General features: G+C 44.1%; 1 protein-coding gene across 2 annotated transcripts in view; it reads right to left on the bottom strand.

Annotated features, from left to right (window-relative positions):
- ARHGEF17 (Rho guanine nucleotide exchange factor 17) overlaps positions 1 to 25,952 on the bottom strand; it is a 419,270-nt gene that overhangs the window by 133,111 nt on the left and 260,207 nt on the right. For both annotated transcript variants that reach the window (XM_082245420.1, XM_082245421.1), the window contains exon 3: positions 19,925 to 20,002. In XM_082245420.1, coding sequence (XP_082101546.1) covers positions 19,925 to 20,002 — 78 coding nt within the window. The remainder of the gene's footprint in view (positions 1 to 19,924; positions 20,003 to 25,952) is intronic.

The following is a 25,952-nucleotide window of genomic DNA, read 5'->3' as shown; positions in this document are numbered from 1 at the left end:
ATGTGTATTCGGCTATGTTTTGGGCTTGTTGTTTGTTGAATTAATTATGATAATGTTGCAGTCTCATTCACCTATTGTCTCTTTCCAGAAGGCCAAGGTATGTTAACTATGTTCTGTATATAATTACATTTGCATATGATAATGAAATTAATCTCATGAGACTGTATATATTGGAACTCAGTTGTTGAATAAAGTGTCATTTGTTTTACCCTTCATCGAGCCGAGGCTGATGTTTGGGGGGGAATTGAGGGGCCAGGTCACTGCATCACGTGAGATTCTGGAGACCTAAGACAGAACTACATGGTCCAAGTATTGGGGATCTGTTACAGAAGTGCTTTGTGTATTTTTTTCATATCTGTGCAGTTAATCAGTTTAAACTCTTGCCTTTGCAGGAACTTCCTGTAATAAAGACCGGTCACTGATGCTCTCTCTCCTTGTGCAGGGTGACTGGTTTCTTCTCCACCCCAGTTTTATGCAGGCATTTTTATTGTGTCTGAGAATTGAACAAGATATGTGCGTTTTGGCATGTGTTTGCGCATCTTTCAAGCACTCCCACTGATGTCTATTGTGGCCAAAACGCTTGAAGCTCAAAAGAAGTGCCTGCACAGAATGATTTTAGGTGTTTTTATTTGAGCAATTCTGAGTATTTATTGAGTGCATATGTAAGCATTTTCGAAGTGTATTTCAAACGTTTTACATATGTATTCAAACTTCAGGCTTTGTTCTTATAGGGCTAGTTCACACCAGATGCAGTGGGACGGTGTTGGGCAGCTACTCCAATGCAATCCCCCCACATTGACAAGGCAAAATGCCTGGTCGGTCTCCTCTGTGCCTGGTTCACACGGCTGCGTTGCACGTGGGCACGACCCACTGAAAAAAGTACTGCATGCAATCTACTGCCTCGCACTGCGCAGCCGACGATTGATATTTATGAGATGTCTGTCTAACAAAGTTTGTTAGAAAAAAAAAAGTGCAATCCGCCAGGCTCAGCGCATGATCACTGCGCTAATCTTAGTAGGATCGCACTGCACTGAATCCTTATGGCGAGGAAACCAGTCCTTACAAGCTTAAAAATGCGTAAAAAAAAATGATTGAGCATTTTCAGGCATTCCCACTGAAGTCTATAGGGCCAAAAATGCTCAAATCTGCCTTGGAGCTTTAGGCGTCAAGCTATACCACTTGTGAACAATCACCACTTCTTCTAGATTGTAAGCTCTAAGGAGCTGGGCCCTCCAATTCCTCCTGTATTGAATTTTATTGTAACTGTATTGTCTTCCCTCATATTGTAAAGCACTGCGCAAACTGTTGGCGATATATAAATCCTGTAGAATAATAATAATAAAATACATAGAGTTTTGGATGCTGAGCATTTTGGAGCTTCAAGCTACAAAACACCCTTGTGTGAATGGGGCCGTTTTTGATTTTTTTTCTATAAATCCTCTTAAAAAAAAAAGTAAAAAAAAAAAAAATCTGATGGCTTCAATTGAAACTGCCGTTTACCTACAGTATGTGAAGGCTGTACACATTCAGGCCCAGGATATCAGGACACTGCTACAAGCCTTGCAGGTAATACCTAGGACATGACTGCTGTTACCCTGTAAGGCTCCATTCACATATAGGCGTCTCACATCGCGGGCAGAATTGCTGCGATTCTGCCCGCGATCCCGAACCATTGCAAGTCGCAGGATGCTCGTGCGATTCCCATGACTTGCAATGGCACCCCAAACGCGGTGCGATTTTGCCGTGATTGTCACCCCACGAATCGCAGTAAAATCACGCAAATCGACAGAATCGCGGGACGCCTGTCGCCCCAAAAGAAGTTCTTGTACTGTTTTTGGGTGACAGGCGTCCCATGATTCTGTTTGCGCGATTTTACAGCGATTCGTGGGGCGACAATCAAGGCAAAACCTCGCGTTTGGAGTGCCATTGCAAGTCACAGGAAACGCACGAGCGTCCAGCGTCTTGCAATGCTTCGGGATCGCGGCCAGAATCGCATCGATTCTGCCCGTGATCCGAGACGCCTATATGTAAATGGAGCCTTAGAGCGAACAGGTACAGCGCCAACTTCCATTTCATGGTCTTCAGACCCAGCCCTGCTGTGATTTATAATGAAGTGCTTTGCAGTCATAATTCTTACCAATTAGCTTAAGAGTGCGCAGAAAATCAATTTGCATGTCTCTGGAAGAAGAGCGGTTGAAGCAGAGAGGATCTTTAGGCAAGATGCCAAAATCTGAGTCTCGGGAAGTCGATATGCCAGACTCGACATGGAGGTTACTGAGTGAGGCTAAATATTATCAATCAAAGTGACCTAGAAATGACAGCCAAGCGAATCAATTAGATCAGCAAGCTCCATTTTGTGCTACATACATTTTTAATCCTGTTTGGTCACTGACCTACACTGCTGAACTCAGCAGCCAGCACTTGTGTGATCGTCTGCTATCAACTGGCACTGTCACTGAGGGTCACATGTCCCACCTTATCTCAGAAGTGCCAGTTATTCTTGTTGGCTGCCAAGGAGCAAGGAGCTGCGATCCAGCACAGGTGAGTTTAGGTGGGTTGGGAGAACTTTACAGAACAATTTCACTTTGCTCTGCAGGGGCCGGGTGACAGTGTCCCTTTAAAGCTGGACTCCAGAATAGGTAAATATATCGAAATACAAGATCCAGGTGTATTCTTCCTTGAATCCTGGTGTGCTTTGTGTATTTTATACAGATCTGTGCAGTAATCCAGTGTGAGACTTTCCTCTGTGCAGGAGCTTCCTGTAAAAGACTGGTCACTGCTGCTCTCTCTCCTTGTGCAGGGTGACTGGTCTTGTCTCCGCCTCCTTCTGTAGTTTTCTGCAGGCAGACTGTAGTGGTTGGAGCCTGCTGGACCCCTCCTACAGCTCTGACCTGTACAGATCATGTATAGCACAGTGATGATGTTACTGCTACTTTTACAAGTTAATTTCTGGGTTTGCAAAGACATTTGATGCATAAAAGTGAATTTATATCCTTTGTGGCTATTGAGAAATATATTTGGTTTCAAGTTTTTGTGCCCAGAATTCAACTTTAAAGGTTTGCATCACTTTACACACAGTAAATGACTAACAAAAATATATTTGGAATAAAGTTTTCGTGCCAAGAATGCATCTTTAAGTGCATGTTCACATTGGTGCGATGCGGATCTACTGCGGGTTTCCTGTATCGCACCAGACTCGTAGGCAGCTCACACTACCATATGCGAACTGCTGGGAGTGTCAATACAAAGTTAATGACAACCCCAGATTAGTTTGCATGTCGAAGTGCGAACTGTCAATTTGGACAGGAATCGGATCACATAGGTGTGAATTGCGATCCAATTCTGGTGCAGACCAAAAAAAGGCTCCTGCGTGACTTTGGTCTGAATGTGATGCAAATTCAGCCATACAATTTGTATGGCTGACTTCACATGGCACAGACATCGCATGTGATTTGCAGAGCAGTGCGGTGTCGAATCACATGCGATGTCTGACATCGCTAAAGTGTGAACCGGCACTAAAGGTTTGTATCACTTTACACAAAGTAAATGACTAACAAAATCTCAATGCATACGATTTCTAATATTTTACTTGAAATTGCTTTTTTTCATGTCTATGTTTTGTGCCTTTCACTGACAGTGGCGGGCTGTACCATCTGGGATCCCTCGGTCTTCCTACTCAGCTTGGATCCTTCTTCCTAACATGCAAACAGCCTGTGTTTGTCTTATATGCACACTAACTGCTGTTCTATCACTCCATAGCCCATTTGCTTGACCTTTTTTCCTGTGTTTGAAATGGCTGGGTCTAGAAATATGTAACAAGGGTGGCAATAGTCTGACAGTAGCACCCTTAAGCTGCCCATACATGAAGGCTGAATGAAAAAAAAACTGCATCAATTCCTCCATCCACACATTCCCCCAACACTTGTATTCTGACAGTGGGGAGATTTCCTCGCTGTCAGATTACACAGATCAGTGCTGCAGCGGCTTATATCCGGCAGGGCAGCTGAACAGAAGTTGATCAGTAAATCAACTTCTGTTCTGTTCAACCACAGTGGCCGCACATGAATTGAAGTTCAGTTGGACCCTGATGAACTGGTCAAATTTCGATCCATGCATGTCCAGCTTTACTCTTTTTTTCCAATCTCCAAAGTAGCTGCAATATTTTATTTGCACAACAGGTTTTGGAGACTTGATTGTATATACAGCCTAGACTGGACCCTACTGATTTGCTTCTCTGCAGTGTAGAGATCTGCGTGGGTCTGTTTCTGTGGACTTGTTTCAGACCCATACTGACTACCCACAGTCACTTTGCAACAAACCCAAACAAACTATACTCCCAACCCCTCCCAAAACTTTTACCACTTCCACATTACAACAAAAAGCCATTACATTAGAAAGAGATGCTTTTTACAAGAGACTGATGGAAACTTGCTGCTAGCTGCAGGATTTTTCAAAAAGCTACTGCTATATTAAAAGTGGATCTTCAGGCAAAAATTTAAATAAGTCTTTTAATGGTCAAGCCTTCAGTATTGTAAAGCAATTGCATGTTGATTCTGCCAGTTCCCATGTGGGCCAACAACGCTGCATCAGTTCCATACAGATAGTGCCTTGGCATTGTCGGCACCAGGAAGCTTTGTAAGTTAAAAGAGAAGGATTTAAAAAAACATTTTTACCCACCTAGGTGGATGCAGCGTCGATCCGATGCTGCATCTGTCCCCCGCCAACTTTGCTCTGAGAACGGAACGATCAAACACTGCTGATCACTCAGATCTCCCCCTCTGCTGTGAGTCAGTCAGCAGCTCTCTGCTCTCCCCTCCAGAGCTCACTGTTGTGCTGGGCTGTGGGGCTGGCTCAGGCTCTCCGCTGATTACTGAGAGGCTGAGCCAGGTGCCAGTCCAGGCATCTTAGTGGATCCTGACCATATGGTCAGGATCTTTCCCAAGTCTGGACTGGCTCTGTGACTTCAGCCCGCTGTTGGAGGAAAACATATTACAGGAGTGCAGACTGAACTGCACCCCTGTTAACCCCAGGAGAAGTATGGTCAAAAAAAAGCTTTGGCCATACTTCTCCTTTAATTATTCATGCTTCTTTCGATACACTGTGTAGCGTTCACCCTCAAAAGGGCCCGCTGTTTTGCCTCAGGTTCTTTTCCCAAACTAGTGCAGGGGCAACTAGGTACACAGTACAGTTACTCTTTTGGCTCTTTGAACCGTCTAGGGGTATGTTTTTGATGCTTTATTGAAAAGTTAACTTGGGTAGTGTGCAGGGAAGCTGTGGGGTACTCAAGTAGCACAATTTAGTAATACGAGGACACTCGTCACTTTGTCAAAGTTTCTTTATATGGTCCCTCTAGCAGCAACTAAGGGACTGAGCAACACAGACACCATTGGAATTCAAGCAAGCTCTGGCACTAAAGCACAAGGGATAATAGAAGCACACAATCACTAGGATGCTACACACAGGTCTGTATTTACAATGTCCCTAGATATTTGAATGCCTCCTTCCAATATTAGCAATACATTTCTCACTTGAACTCTTTAGACCAGATCCTCAGTGAAATTCCCCAATTAGTTGCAGAATGTTTCAGCAGAACAGGCCCCCCAGCTCTAACATAGCTGGGACCTCTATAAACACATGCATAATCACAGCTGGACTGCCAAGAACAGCAGCTCTTCAGGCTGGGAACTTCTCCTCCTGGACAAGAACCTCACTGCTCCAGGTCCCAGACTATTTATGCACTCCCCCAGCCACCTACTGGGGACTATCCCCCAGGGATTGGCTGGGACCACATACATATTCAGATTGCAAAACTCACTCTCCCAGCCCACTAAATTCCTGAATCCTCCAGAAGACAGGGGGAAGCAGTCAAACATGCAACCAGTGAAACCCATAACAGCCTAAAGTAATCACAAGCTGCTCCACTGATTACAGAGGAGCCAAAACTAAATTTACTCAACCTGTCTAGCAGCCTACCCAGGACAGTGCTACAACTGTAATACCAAAGAAAGCACCGACTGCACTACCTTTGTATCCTACCTAAAGCTCCTCCCCTCCTCCAGGTCTCTGTGACAGTTTCGACACGCCACCTGCAGAGGCAAGCTCAGAACCTAGAGGGGTGCAGTGACTGCTTCTAAATGTATATAATAAAAGGGATTTAGCAAGCGATTTTTAAAGTATTTAGCCAAGAATTATATTAGGCAGTCTTCTGAAGTGGCATGGGTTTTTTTTTTTTTTGTGCTTTGCATTTTCATCTACCTTAAACGGTAAGTTTCATGAAAAATGAAAAAATAAAGTAACTTCAAATCTCCTGGAAATATGCACATTTTGCACTAAACACAAATTTGCCTACTGCATATAGCAGGCATGATGTCCCATGCCTCCGGTGAAGCAGTCTGTACATCACATTACACAGCGCAGAATGAGTATCCATCATAATACTGCAATAGCAAGTGCTCATTGGTCAGCGCAGTCAAATGACCATGACGACCAATGTGAAGCACATCTGAGTCTTCTTCTGGTACAGTGTCACAGAAGAAAGACGTGTTTCCCATTGGTTAGCGCGGTCACACGGTCATGCTGCCCAATGAGTGCTTGCTATTGCCAGCATTATCATGGATACTCCCTCTGGGGCTGTGCATTACAGTGTACACTCCATGTGATTCTATGGCTATTTTAGTGATTTTTATAGCATATAGCACAATCCCTTATTTACATGATAATGAACTTGTTGGACTGGTTCATGAAGCTCAGGACAGGATATGAGGTTTGGCAGAAAGTAGGGGGAGGGGACAATGGACAGACACAGCCATGGGAAACTAAGCAGTAGTAGTTTTGCAGGACTCCGAGACGAAAAGGAGCAGTCTGCAAGAAGACTCCATCACCAGGAAAAAACAAATGAAGTAGATATTTAGTGCAATCGCATTGTCCATGGTCATTCGCTAGAAAGGATAGATAGCTTGTGCATGTGTAGATTGTATGCATATTTCCCAATAGGAGTAGAGCATTTTTTAAGTAAACCAAAACATATAATAATCCACTACAGAGGTTTTCATCCTTCCTTGCTTTTACTGCAAAGAACCTTAAAAAATGCAAAGCAAAACACTCCGGCAGCATGGGGAATCATAGCTGCTACGTATGGCTCGACTCGGAGGGGTGGCCAGGGTATTGGAGTTAGATTCGGGGGAAAGGTGAATTTACCCTTTAAAATAGTCTACAAGTTACAGAGGCCTGCTGCCAAGTTAGAAGAGACTACTACTATATTACAAGAGACTGCTAGAGAGCTCTGCTATTGTACAAGAGACTGCAAGATTTTCACACATTCAAAAAAAAAAAATACAAATAATTATTAAGTCAACAGGAAACTACACTTGCTATCCTATATCTGATTAGAACTAACAGCAAGAAAACAGAAGCCAGCTTTTCTCCCAACGTGTGACTTATTCTATAAACCCGATGTGGGAAGCCTTCATCATACAGACAGGTCACAAGCAACTTCTCGCTGTCATCTCTCATTATGCGTGTATGAATTGTTTACCCATTTCAGTGGAGCCGAACAGAAGATTCTCTGCTGCACTGAGCCTGCAGGAATAGTAAGTGTGAAAATGAATGATATCACGGCAAAGCAGAACGGATTAGAGGAGGGAAAACAAAAAAAAATATTATTTTAGTAGTCACAAGTAACAAGTGAATTTGTATTGTATTCCACAATGAATATACATGAATGCAAATTCATTCAACACTCAATTCTCCTTACAACAACAACTTTCCATGTTCCCTGCTTTCCGACAGCTCTCCATGTACTCTGCTCTTCCAAATGTTCTCCATCAGAAATCATCAAAGACTGACAGCTCACCGGCGGTAACAAACCGGTACACTCCAGTCCACAGTAAAAGGCAGAACCACCTTTCCTTCTAAAAAGCAATTATTCACTAAAAGGAACAACGACTGAAACCATAGATTATTAGGAAATATAGGAATAGATAAGAGACTAAACAGAAACCCATTTTCGAAATTTCCTTAACCACTTAAAGCCCTGGAGGATTTGGCTGCTCAAAGACCAGGGCCTATTTTGCGATTCGGCATTGCGTGACTTTAACGGACAATTGCGCGGTCGTGTGACGCTGTACCCAAACAAAATTGACGTCCTTTTTTTCCCACAAACAGAGCTTTCTTTTGGTGGTATTTGATCACCTGTGCGATTTTTACTTTTTGAGCTATAAACAAAAAAATAGCGACAATTTTGAAAAAAACAACAATATTTTTCACATTTTTTTAATTGGAAATCCCCCCCCCCCCCCCAAAATGTAAAAATCTAAATTTTTTAACATTTTAGGCCAATTTGTTTTCCGCTACATATTTTTGGTGAAAAAAATTGCAAAAGGCATATTTTGATTGGTTTGCGCAAAAGTTATTGCGTTTGCTAACTACGGGAAAGATTTATGTCATTTTTATTGCTTTTTTTTTTAAACTAGTAATGGCGGCGAAATGCGTTTTCTTTTGCGGACAGATCGGACCCTTGACTGACATTTTCGACACTTTTGGGGGGACCAGTGACATTACTACAGTAATCAGTGCTATACATATGCACTGTTACTGTAAAAATGACACTGGCAGGGAAGGGGTTAACTTTATTAGAGAGCAAGGGGTTAAGTGTGTCCCTAGGGGCGTGCTTCTAACTGTAAAGGGGCGTGGCTTTTGATGTAATCACAGAGACATACGATCCTACATAGCAGGATCATATGATCTCTGCTGTTACATCAGGGCGAATGACAGGCGGCTTTGTTTACATTAGCCACCTGCCTTTCTCCCTCTCCAGCGGGAGATCGTGAGTGACCGGCGGACATCGGAGCCACCGGTCACACCGCCCGTGAACGAGCGGGGGCAGGAGCGCGCCTCTGGCGGCGCGCACTTGCCCCCTATTGGCTCGCGGGCGAGTGACGTACCCATACGTTACTTTGCCTGCATGGGGCTGACCGCCGCAGTATATGTACTTGCGGCGGTCGGCAAGTGGTTAAAGTGAAACTTTCAATAATTTTACAACAAAATAAATCCTAATCTGTCTCAATATCCTGCACCAATCAGGTGAGACTTTGCCTAGGCAGAGATGATGTCACAAGTAAAAAACAAAGTTACACCTAAGCACTTAATGATTTGATAACGAAAATGATTTGGTGAGCCATGTCATCTGCTGGTGTTGGTCCACTGTGGTTTCTCAAGTCTAAAGTCAGTGCAGCCCTCTACCACTTCATGCTTCCCTCTGCTGACCAGATTTATGGAGATGCTGATTTCATTTTCCAGCAGGACTTGGCACCGCCCACACTGCCAAAAGTACCAATACCTGGTTTATTGGTCGTGGTATCACTGTGCTCGATTGGCCAGCAAACTTGCCTGACCTAAACCCTACAGAGAATCTGCGGGGTATTGTCAAGAGGAAGATGAGAGACACCAGACCCAACAATGCAGAAAAGCTGAAGGCCACTATCAAAGCAAACTGGGCTTTCATAACAACTCAGCAGTGCCACAGGCTGATCGCCTTCATGTCATTCCAAATCGATTTTAATTCATGCAAAAGGAGCCCCGACCAAGTATTGAGTGTGTACTATGCTGCACATGGACATACTTGGACATACTTTTCAGGAAGCCAACATTTCTGTATTAAAAATCCTTTTCTTTATTGGTCTTATGTAATATTCTAATTTTCTGAGATATTGAATTTTGGATTTTCACTAGCTGTAAGCCATAATCATCAAAATTAAAAGAAAGAAATGTTTGAAATATATCACTCTGTGTGTGTAATGCATCTATATAAAATATAGTTTAACTTTTTGAATGGAATTACTGAAATAAATTAACTTTTTTATGATAATATAATTTTATGAGATGCACCTGTGAATATATATTATATATATAATATATATTAGTGGGAGGAATAGTGCCCCATCATTGGTAGCATTGGGAGGGATAGTACCCCATCATTGGTATTAGTGGGAGGAATAGTGCCCCATCATTCTTGTCAGTAAGAAGAGTGGCGTCCTATCCCTCATATCAGTGAAAGAAATAGTGCCCCATCGTTGGTGTCAGTGGAGGGAATAGTGCCGTCATGGAGGAGTGGAAGAGGACTCCAGTGGCAACCTGTGAAGCTCTGGTGAACTCCATGCCCAAGAGGGTTAAGGCAGTGCTGGAAAATAATGGTGGTCACACAAAATATTGACACTTTGGGCCCAATTTGGAAATTTTCACTTAGGGGTGTACTAACTTTTGTTGCTAGCAGTTTAGACATTAATGGCTGTGTGTTAAGTTATTTTGAGGGGACAGCAAATTTACACTGTTATACAAGCTGTACACTCACTACTTTACATTGTAGCAAAGTGTCATTTCTTCAGTGTTGTCACATGAAAAGATATAATATTTACAAAAATGTGAGGGGTGTACTCACTTTTGTGAGATACTGTACATGGCTGCATGAGGAGTTTCCTGATCGTGACAACAGTGGGCCCTGCCTGCGTAATGTGTGCCTAAACTGCTGCTTCTAGCCTCCATGGATGTGGCAGGATGACAACACAGGAGCAAAACTGGTAGACAGGGACCGGGGGTTGTCACCATATAAAAGGAAGTGCCTGATCAAGGACCTTCATTGCACAATTACCAGTTTTTAATGAAAGCTGCAGAGATAAAAATATTGAAATTTACTTTTTGAAATTACACTAACATGGTAGATTAGATATATTTGGTGTACTTTTTTTACCCATTCATAAAACACTTTGTCTTGCTGGTCTGCACAGCAGGCTCTGAGCCTCGGCAATTTCGGGGTGTTCTGTTCCCAAGGCCTGACGCTGGTTGCAGTAAGAGCAGAATATCCTGTGGACAGCTTGTTCCTGTACATCAGTGCGATCAATCTGTACTCCCAGCAATCAGCGGGAGGAAATACTAGAGATGTCTGTTAAGGGGTAAAAATAAGCAGCAGATATCGAGATATTCAGCTACAACGTGCAGAGGAGTCAAATGTTTTACAAATGGAGAGAACATTCTAAAACCTGCAGCCTTGAAATGTCCTTTAATGCAAGGCAGACAGAAAAACCGCACAGTGTCATTACACGAGAGTGCATCACTTTGGGAACCCACCAGAAAGGTCAATGTCTTGTATGCCTCCAAACAGGGAAGAGGTAGTGTAATCTAATAGCTCATGAAATAATCAGTCTTCCCAATTACACATTAAAGGATCACGATCACAAGAAAAGGTTGAAAAAAAATATATATATATACCCTGCTCAAAAAAATTAAAGGAACACTTTGAAAACACATCAGATCTCAATGGGGAAAATATCATGCTGAATACAGTGCCTTGCGAAAGTATTCGGCCCCCTTGAACTTTGCGACCTTTTGCCACATTTCTGGCTTCAAACATAAAGATATAAAACTGTAATTTTTTTGTGAAGAATCAACAACAAGTGGGACACAATCATGAAGTGGAACAAAATTTATTGGATATTTCAAACTTTTTTAACAAATAAAAAACTGAAAAATTGGACGTGCAAAATTATTCAGCCCCCTTAAGTTAATACTTTGTAGCGCCACCTTTTGCTGCGATTACAGCTGTAAGTCGCTTGGGGTATGTCTCTATCAGTTTTGCACATCGAGAGACTGAAATTTTTGCCCATTCCTCCTTGCAAAACAGCTCAAGCTTAGTGAGGTTGGATGGAGAGCGTTTGTGAACAGCAGTTTTCAGTTCTTTCCACAGATTCTCGATTGGATTCAGGTCTGGACTTTGACTTGGCCATTCTAACACCTGGATAAGTTTATTTGTGAACTATTCCATTGTAGATTTTGCTTTATGTTTTGGACCATTGTCTTGTTGGAAGACAAATCTCCGTCCCAGTCTCAGGTCTTTTGCAGACTCCATCAGGTTTTCTTCCAGAATGGTCCTGTATTTGGCTCCATCCATCTTCCCATCAATTTTAACCATCTTCCCTGTCCCTGCTGAAGAAAAGCAGGCCCAAACCATGATGCTGCCACCACCATGTTTGACAGTGGGGATGGTGTGTTCAGGGTGATGAGCTGTGTTGCTTTTACGCCAAACATAACGTTTTGCATTGTTGCCAAAAAGTTTGATTTTGGTTTCATCTGACCAGAGCACCTTCTTCCACATGTTTGGTGTGTCTCCCAGGTGGCTTGTGGCAAACTTTAAATGACACTTTTTATGGATATCTTTAAGAAATGGCTTTCTTCTTGCCACTCTTCCATAAAGGCCAGATTTGTGCAGTATACAACTGATTGTTGTCCTATGGACAGAGTCTCCCACCTCAGCTGTAGATCTCTGCAGTTCATCCAGAGTGATCATGGGCCTCTTGGCTGCATCTCTGATCAGTCTTCTCCTTGTATGAGCTGAAAGTTTAGAGGGACGGCCAGGTCTTCGTAGATTTGCAGTGGTCTGATACTCCTTCCATTTCAATATTATCGCTTGCACAGTGCTCCTTGGGATGTTTAAAGCTTGGGAAATCTTTTTGTATCCAAATCCGGCTTTAAACTTCTCCACAACAGTATCTCGGACCTGCCTGGTGTGTTCCTTGTTCTTCATGATGCTCTCTGCGCTTTAAACGGACCTCTGAGACTATCACAGTGCAGGTGCATTTATACAGAGACTTGATTACACACAGGTGGATTCTATTTATCATCATTAGTCATTTAGGTCAACATTGGATCATTGAGAGATCTTCACTGAACTTCTGGAGAGAGTTTGCTGCACTGAAAGTAAACATCCCAAGGAGCACTATAATATTGAAATGGAAGGAGTATCAGACCACTGCAACTACGAAGACCTGGCCGTCCCTTTAAAAAGAAAAAATCACTGGTGTCATTGGGAGGAATAGCGTTCCATCACTGAGGTCAGTGGGAGGAATAGAACCCCATCTTTTGTGTCAGTGGGAGGAATAGTATCTCGTCACTGGTGTCAGTGGGAAGAATAGAGCTCCATCACTGTTATCAATAAAGGGAATAGTGCCCATCTGCCAGTGTAGATGGCAGGATCTATGCCCCACTGTTGCTGACAGTGGAGGAAACTATGCCTCAAAAACCAGATAAAAGCAAGCAAGTGCTGCAGTTTGGAGACCACTGGTTTAAGGAATGGAAACTATTAGAGGGTTCTTATCTGATATCAGTATGCACATTTATAGGGTGGCAGAAAGTCTGAGGCCAGACAGCTGACAGAGTAGCTTGTTGGCATTTGGGTAATTTCTGACTCCTGACTCTCGTGGCTCTCCAGTCATCCTCAGAATAAAGTAAGTCAACGCTAATGAAGTCCTAAAGTCAAACTGTATTAAACCTTAATGCATTCCCTGCATGAAGTTAAAAAATGCCCCACTAACTGTTCGCCCCAATCCCAAAACACTTACCTGGCACTCATCACTGATCCAGTGCTCTCCTGCCTGCAGCACCATTCTCCTGGGGGGCATGGCTTACCGAGGGGGGCATGGATTCGCATGGGGGCATGGCTTACCGACGCTGTGTGTGTCTATGGGCGCACACAGCCCGGCTCAGGAGCATGCCAGCACGGGTGCCCCCAAACCTCCAATGAGGAGATAAGAGACCACTCTGTGCAACATGATTTGCACAGAGCAGGTAAGTATAAACTTTTTTTTTTAAATTATATTTAAAACAATAATGCCTTTAAAATCCCTTTAAAGTAGAAGTCTTGCATAGCATATGGAAGGATAAGTACCCACTGTTGGGTCTATGTCCCTGTTTTGGAAGATTCACTCTCTTTACTGGTCTCAGTGACAACCGTCAGCCAAACAGTGATGGAAATCCAAAAGTTTACAGTCTTCAGAATAGGGGGGTGAGCAGGGCCGGCCCTACCATGGGTCCCACTGGGTCCATTGGACCCAGGCAGCACATGGAGAGGGGCAGCAACTTGACTCCCAAGATTTTTTTTTTTTTTTACAGCAGTTTTGTGTGTCATAAATTTGCGGCGTGTTACATTTCCCCATCTCATACTGCCGCCCGTAGTGCAAACTGATGAGTATCAGGCGGCAGAGTGTCTCCTCCTCGGAACTTCCCTCAGGTAATCGTGGTGTGCGCAATGACGTCAGACATCAGCGCACTCCATCTCACACAGGGCAGGCTGGATCTTCTAGGGCGGTGGGTGGGGCAGACACAGGAGGACTGAGGACAGACAGTGGGTGTTTGGTGGACCAGTCCGGTGGTGAGTTATGGAAGAAGATAACAGTACACATAATATTTTCTAAGGGTTATATTTATATAAAATAATGGATGTGGGGGCCTTTTGTTGGGCGTGATTTTTTTTTGGGGGGGGGGGCAGCATTTTATTATTGGACCTAGGCAGCACAATGTCTTGGGCCAGCCCTGGGGGTGAGAGAAAAAAAAAAAAAACAGTGGGGACCCTGTTCTGGTAACAAAGCAAATGTCTGACTCTGGAGGGATTTCCTCACTTCCTGTTGTGTCTACAGGACAGGAAGTCACAGGAGATTTCTCCTACGCCGGGAAACAGACAGGAAAAAAATAAAACTGACAGTAATTTTAATTCTTCCTTACGCTATCTAAAACTAAATAAATGCTTGGCTATACAAACCTCAACACAAAAAGACTAAGCAATATTACATTACCAGAACATGACCCTAGCATATATTTAAGTTTCAATATTTTTATTGAGTTTTCGTAGAAAAGAATAAAAGTCATAACAGTGCAAAATGAGCCAACACGGCTCAGCCATACAAATATAAAGTGGTACAGCATGTTCGAAACATGAAATATAAATATATATATATATATATATATATATATATATATATATATATATATATATATATAGAAACAAAAAAAAAGTACAGTAGAAACGGTAAGATATCGACTAAAATCGAGGTATAAACAGAGCCCCCACTCTACCACACTAAAGGTTGGTTGGCCCGGGCCCCCCCCCTCCCCGACGCCCCTACGGGAACTCGGGAACTCACTGCGCCCCAGGAGGGAGGCAGCCCCTTACCCCCAATATAGCACACTTGACTAGGGGAGGCATCATCCAACTGTCAGTGCACTGAAAAGAAAGAAAAAATAAAAAGGAAGAGGGAAAAGAAAGAAAGGAGGAATCCAGGTATCATGGAAAATTGGGAAAGGTAGCAGGGAAAGAATGGGGGAAGGGAAAAGGGGACAGTAGTGGCTGGAAAGGAGGGGTCGGCATTCAGGTCCATCTCCCCCAAGTGGGGCAAGCTTGCAAGTCCCACAATCCGAGGGGACAACGGCAGTTCTCCCCTAAGGGGGGACAGCCAAATACCTGATCCAGGGGTCCCAGGTCCTGTCAAACAATCGCATCTTATCATTAAGTAATGCTACCATCCGTTCATTTATCATGATCCAGGTCAGCTTGGCTTTGAGTAGCTCAATCGGCACTACGGGAGTGCACCATGAGCGAGCGATTGCAATTTTAGTGGCCGTGAACATAAAGGCTATGAGGAATTTAGTATGTTTAGGTACCCCCTCGATCGGTTTACCCAAAAGGGCTTGATGGGGATCTTTGAATAGGTTGACTTGTGTCAATGAATAGATAAAGTTAGAGATACAGATCCAAAATCGTCTAACTTTTGGGCAAGTCCACCAGATGTGGAGGATGGTGCCCGCTTGTCCGCATCCCTGGAAACAGTCGGGGGATGCAGTGCGAACTGCCGCCGCCAGCCTGACCGGGACCATGTACCATCATAGAAACATCTTGTAGTTGGCCTCTATTAAGGAAGTATTGGGTATGGATTTAGAGTTAAACTGTGCTAAAGAGTTCCAATCAGCGTGGTCTAAATTCTCATTCAGATCCTCCTCCCAGCATAGCATATACGGAAGTTTAGTGTCATCGTCATGCAGTATGTTATATATCGTGGATATATAGCTTTTTTGCTTATCCAACGTACGGCATAGATACTCCATTTGTGTGGAGGTAGTGATGTCACTCTTACGCTTAAGTCAGGCTACAAAATGAGAAATTTGAGCATAGTGATAGTATTCCCTATCAGGGAGGGAATATTTCTCCCGCAGCTGGGCTCTAGTAAGCAATGCCCGGTAATCGCTCAAATCAGCCAGCCTGAGAAGCCCCTTGTTTGTCCACCACTCAAATACCGAGGGACAAAGGCCAGGTGGGAGCGAGGGGTTGCCCATTAGGGGCGCTAATGGTGCATGGGGGGACTTAAACGTATGTCTGCTCGACAGCCTATCCCTAGCAGATATTTCATTTTTGACTTAGAGTTTATATAAGCTTTAAAACAGGGCAACTATAAGGCCCGTTTGTCCGCTTTTCATCCATCCGTTGACAGATGAAAAACGGACATCAGTGCATCTCTATGTAAAAACGGATGACAACGGATGATCATCCGTTAACATCAGTTTTCATCAGTTTTCATCAGCTTCCGTCAATGTCCGTTTTTTGGAACGGATGAATGCCCTATTTTTCATCCGTCAAAAAAACGGATCAGATGAAAAACTGATGAAAAACGGACAAATGGTCCATTTTTCATCCGTTTTTGCATTGGTAGTGGATATAAAAAAAAATGGATGAAAAAACGGATGAAAAACTGATACATTTTGACATTACTGAAATGATGAACTGAATGGACCGTATGTGTGAAAGGGGCCTAAATCTTGCATAAATAGGCTTGAGAAATGGAGACTATACAGTATATTCAGATTCTTCCACAAACACACACAAGACTGGTACTCTACAGGGATGGCAGTATTGGGAGAGGGTTTTACCAGTGAATAGCACAGAATGGAAGTCACGCAGGGATCCTGGTAATCTCTCTGGAGATGTAGCTGCCACTTCCTCCATTTTCCCTTGTGTAAGTAAAGCTCCCAGCAGGAAACATACTGGTAATTTTCCACTTTCAGCTGCCGAACCACAAATACACACTAAGGAGGTCTGTGAATAAAGGGCAACTCCACACAGCAAGTGAAATCAAAGTCAGTGGCTGATGAAAGTCAGGGGTCATCTCACATGGTTTTTGGGACGATCTATACCCTGCAGAGTTTGGGTTTGCTCTAAGCTCAGCCAGTGGCTCCATGAGTTCACACATTTTTACATAAAGTCATCCTCATGAACAACGCCAACCAAGCAATGCCGCATTTCTGATCACAGATGTTTGATTTCTTTTTTTAGTAGCAGACAATCTTTCTTTCCTGGTATTTTAAAAATCTTACTTTGCCATGTATAGTAACATAGAAAGCTAAAAGAGCGCTGACTAATTGGAAAATATGGTGTGTTGAAAAATAGAAATGACATGAAACTGGACAGTCCTGAAAACCAGACACACAAATTATTCAGAGTCAAAAACAGTTGGCAAAACTGGCAATTATCATTTAATGCCCTCCACATCCGCTTCCACAGATTAACTGTACAACGTAGATAAAATGCCCTTACTACCCAACTCATTGTATACAGTATGTTCCTCTTCCATAACTCCCCTCCCATAGGGTGGACAGCGGGGATTTGCAGCAGGAAGCATTTATGCCCTCTGTCTCGGTAGGAGGCATCCGCGGCCTTCACCGTAGTAGGAGGCATCCATGCCCCGAACCTTAGTAGGAGGCATCCATGCCCCGCACCTTAGTAGGAGGCATCCATGCCCCGCACCTTAGTAGGAGGCATCCATGCCCCGCACCTTAATAGGAGGCATCCATGCCCCTCACCTTAGTAGGAGGCATCCATGCCCCTCCCCTTAGTAGGAGGCACCCATGCCCCTTCCCTTAGTAGGAGGCACCCATGCCCCTCACCTTAGTAGGAGGCACCCATGCCCCTCACCTTAGTAGAAGGGGAACCATGCCCCTCACCTTAGTAGAAGGGGAACCATGCCCCTCACCTTAGTAGAAGGGGAACCATGCCCCTCACCTTAGTAGAAGGGGAACCATGCCCCTCATCTTAGTAGGAGGCACCCATGCCCCTCATCTTAGTAGGAGCCACCCATGCCCCTCCCCTTAGTAGGAGGCACCCATTCCCCTCCCCTTAGTAGGAGGCACCCATGCCCCTCACCTTAGTAGGAGGCACCCATGCCTCTCACCTTAGTAGGAGGCACCCATGCCCCTCACCTTAGTAGGAGGTACCCATGCCCCTCACCTTAGTAGGAGGCACCCTTGCCCCTCATCTTAGTAGGGGCCACCCATGCCCCTCACCTTAGTAGGAGGCACCCATGCCCCTTACCTTAGTGGGAGGCATCCGTGCCCCTCACTTTAGTAGGAGGCATCCGTGCCCCTCACCTTAGTAGGAGGCATCCGTGCCCCTCACCTTAGTAGGAGACATCCGTGGCCCTCATCTTAGTAGGAGGCACCCATCCCCCTTACCTTAGTAGGAGGCATCCACGCCCCTCACCTTAGTAGGAGGCATCCACGCCCCTCACCTTAGTGGAGGCATCCACGCCCCTCACCTTAGTAGGAGGCATCCACGCCCCTCACCTTAGTAGGAGGCATCCACGCCCCTCATCTTAGTAGGAGGCACCTATGCCCCTCACCTTTGTAGGAGGCATCCATGCCCCTCATCTTAGTAGGAGGCATCCATGCCCCTCATCTTAGTAGGAGGCATCCATGCCCCTCATCTTAGTAGGAGGCATCCATGCCCCCCATCTTAGTAGGAGGCACCCATGCCCCTCATCTTAGTAGGAGGCACCCATGCCCCTCATCTAAGGAGGCATCCATGCCCCTCACCTTATTAGGAGGCATCCATGCCCCTCACCTTATTAGGAGGCATCCATGCCCCCCCCCCATCTTAGTAGGAGGCATCCATGCCCCTCATCTTAGTAGGAGGCACCCATGCCCCTCATCTTAGTAGGAGGCACCCATGCCCCTCATCTTAGTAGGAGGCACCCATGCCCCTCATCTTAGTAGGAGGCATCCATGCCCCTCACCTTATTAGGAGGCATCCATGCCCCCCATCTTAGTAGATGCCCCACAGGGATGCATTTCCCCCACACACTCTGGCCCCATGCAACTGTGTGCACTGCTTTGGCTACTATTACGCCTCTGCTTTTGTGTATAGTTCACAAATGTGTGTACGTGGTGCAGCGGTATTTGATTATTACATTAGCAGGATCTGTTTTACAGGGCCACTATAGACCAAAAAGGCAAGTGTGTCTTAAATATCCTCAGTCACGTAAATTGCTCTTTCTTAGGATGGCTACAAAAGACATAACTGGTGCTTTTCCATGACATGCTGTTGAGATACAGGATCAGCTGATCTGTACTGAACAGAAGGATCAGAATTCAGACCTGATGATGCCCCCTTTCAGCAGAGATCACATGATCAATATATGCCATGTGACAGTCATATGCCCAGCAATAGGGGAAAGCTTGGCGCAGCAATATAGGAAAGGACTCAAAGGAGTAATCCTTTACAAATAGAAATTTGTGGAAGTCTCTGAAAATGTTACCTGCTGCGCTGTGACTGACGTGGAACAAGCATGTGGCAAGCGAGGTTGAATTTCCTGATCCATATACTTATACTGTGGTAGAAATAATAAAGTCATAGGATCAGCCTGGCAGAAGGGCCATGTATTCTTCTCCCCACTGGTTTATACAGAAAGACTGACATTTCCAATCTTTTGAAAATGCTAGATTCCTGACTTGTTATGCTGATCACATGGCTTCAATACTTTTGCGACTCTTTGACCAATTTAGAGCTGCGATTCTGACTTTCACTTGCTGCTTGCTTGTTCCAGGTCAGAAGGTATTGAAGGGACAGCTAGGCATGTAGTATATTCTGGTAGTTAATCAGCAGCCTCTGCAATATGTGGTTAGCACGCGTGTCTCTGTACATTCGCATTGTATCCAGCACAAAAAATGGTGCTGCCATCAGAATAACGCCACATTTTCTTATAGGAGAATAAATAAATATTTTAAGGCATTCCAGACCTCATTTTTCACGCTTAAATTGTGCCCTTGGGTAACATACCTCCATCAGTGTGCGCAGGGATTCCACATACGACTGTTCAGTATCATGCAGAGTCAGGAAGACATGTTTCCTCATATCCTGCAAGAAACAAAAAATGCCATGGTCAGAGAGAGGCATGATGGGAAAGAGGATTCAGACAATTAAGCAGCTCACATGCTTTTACTAAGAGCACTACAGTTTATTGATATATAAAGCACCGTCTCAGGATTATTCCACCCCACTGCCAGCCACAAATGTTACAAATGTTATTTTATTGGGTTGAGATAACATCTTGTCTTTTAATTGCCTTATTTAAAATAACAGATTATCCCACATACTATCAAAGAAGAATCACTCAGCTCACGCACATTACAGTTGCAAATCAAAGCTACAAAATACAGTGGTGCTTTCAGTGACCAGAAATTCTTCACCTCTCACAATAAACAACATCATTATAAGGCTCCATTCACACCTGAGCGTATCATTTTCAGGCGTTTTTCAGTTTTTTTGCAGCGTTTTTTGCAGGTGTTTGGAGGCAGGCATTGACATCTAACAAAAACGCCTGTAATCTGCCAAAAAAGAAGCTCGTGTACTTTTTTGAGCTTCAGGCGTTTTGCTTCAGGAGACAAAAGCGTTTTGAGACTTCAGAGAAGAGCGTTTTACGAGCTGAAAAATGCTCAGGTGTGAACTTAGAGCTGGTTCACACTACCGCGACCAGAAAGTCGCCCCATGAAAGAGCGACTTTTTTGCGCGACTTGTAAGAGAGGCGACTTTGTCTGTGGGGAATGCCTGGCTAATCTTTTCTTCTTCCTGGAAAGTCTGATCACAGTCGCTTGAAAATAGATAAGGATCCGACTTAGAAGCGAATCCCATTGAAGTCTATGTGCACAAGTCGGATAGAGGTCGCCTTGAAGTAGTACAGGGACCTTTTCTGAAGTCGGGGCGACTTCAGTAGTGCATATTAACCACTTTACCACCGGAGGATTTTGCTGTCTTCCGTCCAGGCCACTTTTTGCGATTCGGCGCTGTGCGACTTCAACTGACAATTGCGCGGTCGTGCGACGCCGTACCCAAACAAAATTTACGTCCTTTTTTTCCCACAAACAGAGCTTTCTTTTGGTGGTATTTGATCACCTGTGCGATTTTTACTTTTTGCGCTATAAACAAAAAAAGAGCGTTTATTTTGAAAAAATAACAATATTTTTAACATTTTTTTTATATGAAATTCCCCCCAAAAAAGATGTAAAAATCAATTTTTTTAAAAAATTTTTGGCCAATTTGTTTTCTGCTACCTATGTTTGGTAAAAAAAAATCGCAATAAGCGTATTTTGATTGGTTTGCGCAAAAGTTATTGCGTTTACTAACAAAGGGAAAGATTTCTGTCATTTTTGGTGTTTTTTTTTTTTTAACGAGTAATGGCGGCGATCTGCGATTTTTTTTGCGGGACTGCGACATTGCGGCGGACAGATCGGACCCTTGACTGACATTTTTGACACTTTTGGGGGTACCAGTGACATTACTGCAGTAATCAGTGCTATATATATGCACTGTTACTGTAAAAATGACACTGGCAGGGAAGGGGTTAATTTTATTGGAGAGGGAGGGGTTAATGTATGCCTGGTGCTTACTGACGTGTAGGGGGGGAGGTGACTGAGTGATTCATGGACAGATCGGATGTCCAGCTATGCTGAACAGTCCGATCTGTCACTCCCTGTCACTATGGAGATCCGCCCGCTGTGTTTACACACAGCGGGCGGATCTCCAGACTCGATCCCCGACGATCGGGTAAGAGCAGCGGCGATCGCCGCTGCTCCTCCCCTGGCCCGACTCCCGCTGTGAATGAAAACAGCGGGAGCGAGCCTCCGGTGGCGCGCAAGCGCCGCCCAGAAGGGGGAGTGTCTGACGACGTTAATACTACGTCGTCAGACGATAACGAACCACTCTGCCGCAGTAGTATTACTGTGAGCAGACGTAAAGTGGTTAAGACGGCTCTCATTCATTTACATTGAATTTGTAATGACCAGCGACTTGAGGGCACACAAGTCGCGTCCCAAGTTGGAGTAGTGTGAACCGACTCTTGGGGTGCTTTTACATTGCTCTGTTGAAAAAAAAAAACATGATAAAAATATATATGCGTTTTTGATTAATTTTCAGTGCGTTTTCTGGTTGGCATGCACCTGTGAAACATGGACACGTGACTCAAAGAGGGAACCAAAAAACACAACTGCAGTGCGTTTCAACTCAGTTTTGAAAAGGGCACCAAATATGCAGCATGCAAGACTTTTTAAAACGCATTGCACCCACAGCGCAGTGGTGTGAAGAGTCCCAAACGATTTAGAGGAAAATATTTTAATGCGTTTTTAGCAAGGTAAAAACGCATCAGTGTAAAAGGACCCTTATTCTTCAAAACAAAGCTCCACCTTTCATCATTTTTCACTTAAAGGCCCCGTTCACACTGGGGCGATCCGACTTCCCGGGGAGACCTCACAGGTCGCGGCGCGCTGCTCGCACCGCGACCTCGGAGCGGCCGGCACGGACTTCATAACATTGAAGTCAATGCAGGTCGCTCCAGGTCGCCCCAAAGAAGCTCCGGACCCTTTTTCTAAGTTGGAGCGACTTGTGTCGCTCCTATTAGAACGGGTCCGCAGCTTCTCTATGCCAGGCGACCTACGGCGACCTCAGGTCGCCCCAGTGTGAACGGGGTCAAAGGGTAACTCCACTTTCATGGGACAAAAAAAAAAAAATAGAAAATACAATAATTAAATAAATAACAATATAGCATATAGAATTGCGACACAAGTTCTATTGTAACTGAATGTTATTAAAAATTACCTTTCCTTTTTAATTAAATGCAATGCAATATGGATACCTGGAGGAGTTCTGTACGGAATGTGTATTGAAATCCCCCCCCCCCCCCCCCCCCCAGAAATTTATTTTTCTGCTTGTGTGATTGGCTCACTGATTTTCCCAAAAGTCTGCCTAAGATACAAGTCAGATTTCAGGAATCCCCCGCAACAAAAATAAAATTTTTGGTGCGATACTCCCAATAGGAAATCACCTCTAAAGGCCGGTTCACACTGATGTGATGGCAGACATTGCATGTGATTCGTAATGCATTGCTGTGCAGATCACATGCGATGTCTGTGCAATGCGAATTCAGCCAAATAAACTGTATGGCTGAATTTGCATCGCGTTCCAACCAAACTTGTGCCGAACCCTTTTTTTCTCTGCACCAAAATCATATTGCATGGCTGTTCACACCCATGCGATCCTATTATGCAAATTGCGCTGCATTTTACAAACTGATTGCAGGGTGTTGTTAACTTAACCTTTTTTTTTTTTTTTTTTCCTTTTTTGATCTTTTTAAATGCATTGTAAAATAAAGTATGTGATTTTATGATACCCAGTGCCTGCAAAGTCCATGTTCCTTTTCTCGCAATTTTTAACTTACACTTCGTAATCAGTTTGCATGAACAGGTTGTGATTTTGATGCGGTGCGAATTTCACACCTAATCTAGTGTGCATCGGGTCTAAAGCGATGCTGACCCTGCGGTTATCCTCATTAGAGCCCTGCACAGCTGATTGATAATTATGAATCCACTCCCACATGGACACAGACTAACAAACAATGATTTCTTCAGAATAATAAAAGGTAGGAACCTGCAACAAAGGTTGTTATAATCCCTGCACTGTATATAGATCACCCAGAGAGGAAAGTTTTTTTTTTTTTTTTTGTTTTTTTTTAATACATTTAGGCCAAAATGTATTCTGCTACATGTCTTTGGTAAAACAAGATCCCAATAAGTGTATATTAATTGCGTGAAAGTTATAGCGTCTTCAAATGATGACGTATACTAATTATAATTTTTTTTTTTTTATACTAGTAATGGCAGTAATCAGCGATTTATAGTGGGACTGTGAGAGTGCGGTGGACAATCTGACACTAACTGGCATTGGGTGGGAACGGACTGACATCAATACAGTGATCAATGATAATACTATACACTGTGACTGTATTAATGACACTGGCTGGGAAGGGGTTAACATCAAGGAGCGATCAAGGGGTTAACTGTGTGTCTAATTATGTGTAATGTGTGCCGATTTTGTGTCGGTTCACACTATGGCGACATGACTTCGGGCCGACTTGAACAAGTCGCCGTGCACCGTGACTTCGGCGCGGCTTGCACTGACTTCACATAATGGAAGTCAATGCAAGTCGCTCCGACTTCGGCCAAAAGTAGTGCAGGAACCATTTTCTAAGTCGGAGCGACTTGAGCCGCTCCTATTAGAACGGTTCCAATTGCACAAAATGGAGCACGACTTGTCAGACGACCAAGTCGCCTGACAAGTCGGAGTAGTGTGAACCGGCACTTAACGAATCGATATGGCTAATTTTTCTATCTGCTTTGCAGGAACAAAAAAACAGCCGCATTGCTGCTGCTGCTGCTGTGTGTACAGAGCCCTGTGTTGTTAGTAAACACAGGGCTCTGTACTGTGATTCGCTCAGCCGATCAATAGGTCCTGACCATAAATCATTGGCCGGAACCTGCTGACCATCTTGTGCTGTATCCAATCATAGCACAGATGGGGCGGCACGCCCCCCTATCCAGAATGCCAGAGCAAGTACATGTAAATCTACATGGGGCGGTCTGCTAGTGGTTAAAAAACTATCATGAGCTGCAGCCCAGTGAATATCCATAGGCTGAGATAATGTCATCAGTCTGTTGCAGACAGGAGGAAACATTTTTCCAGTGATTAGACTGTAACATTGTTGTAACTTTGCAACAAGACACATGGTGAGAGGCTACAGCAGGGGCTGATCTGTGTCAGACATTTAGGTTTGGCAAGCGCAGGTGCATTTATGCACGTTCTTGCTCAGCAACTGTAGGGCAGCCTATTCATTTTAATAGGCTGCCCCTGTGTGAGAAACACGGAAAAGAAGTCCCTGACTGTTCCAAAAATGCATGGCACCATGCGGTTTGCTGCATACGTTTGCAGATGCATGCAGGTACAATTAATTGCACCAAAAGGGTGGCACATTTTGGTGCACGTCAGGAAAGTGCGCAATTTTGCATACATTCAAATATGGCTCCATCTTGGAGAAAAAAAAAATAGACAAAGGTATTGTCAGGGGGAGGAAATAAATACCTTGGAAGATAACAAATGACACATTATTTGCATGCATGCACTGAACATGCAAAAATACATTGAATGCTTGGCCTACTTTAAATCCTAACAGTCACATGACCATCATCACCTGCACGGGTGCCCAATATAGGGCAACTGCTGCAACATGTGACAGCGGCAACAGGGATGAGAAGTTTCTGGGAAAATTTTAGGTCACAGGGAAGCGGCCCCCTAGTTTGGCTATTGTCTGCACAACCTCTGTAAGCTACCAGAAAGCCGTTTAATAATTTAGTTCTGTACCCATTCACTCACAGATACGGGGCGCACGGTGCAGAGAAGGTCGTTCATAAACATTAAACTGCTGGGTTTACAGGAAATATAAAAAGACGGGGACTATAAACTGATCTCCATGGTAACCCTCCTGACTCATCTCCTCCGGCACGTGGAGCGCACTTCAAGCTATCAGCATATAAGCACGCCCGCTATCAACATGAATGAGGCGACTCAAGGGAACCGTTTACGATGGAGCTTATACAGGAATTTCATTTTAGATAACTGATCAGGTTTACCTATAAAATATGTCGATCTTTCTTAGTGTGAGCTAGAGCTGCACGATTAATCGTATGAAAATCGCGATCTCGATTCACCCCCCCCCTGACAATCTAAACCTGACATATGCTCGATTCTTTGCATAGCTGTGAGGAAGCAGAGAGAACAGCTGTGGAAAAAAAAAAAAGGCCTCCCGCAAACGCCTATCAGCATTAAGTCTCCCAGTAACTATAAACAAAATGATTACATTGTATCTTTTCCTTCCCTCTGCCAGGGAGAAAGGAAGTTTAACCTCTTAAAGACTGGACCTCTCTCTGACACTTGTTGCTTGCAAGTTAAAATCATTTTTTTTTTTTGCTAGAAAAGTACTTAG

Source organism: Pelophylax lessonae (assembly GCF_965119305.1).
Source record: "Pelophylax lessonae genome assembly, chromosome: 2".
Lineage (NCBI taxonomy): Eukaryota > Metazoa > Chordata > Amphibia > Anura > Ranidae > Pelophylax > Pelophylax lessonae.
The sequence above is the reverse complement of the archived record's forward strand: the minus strand, read 5'-3'. Positions and strand labels throughout refer to the sequence as shown.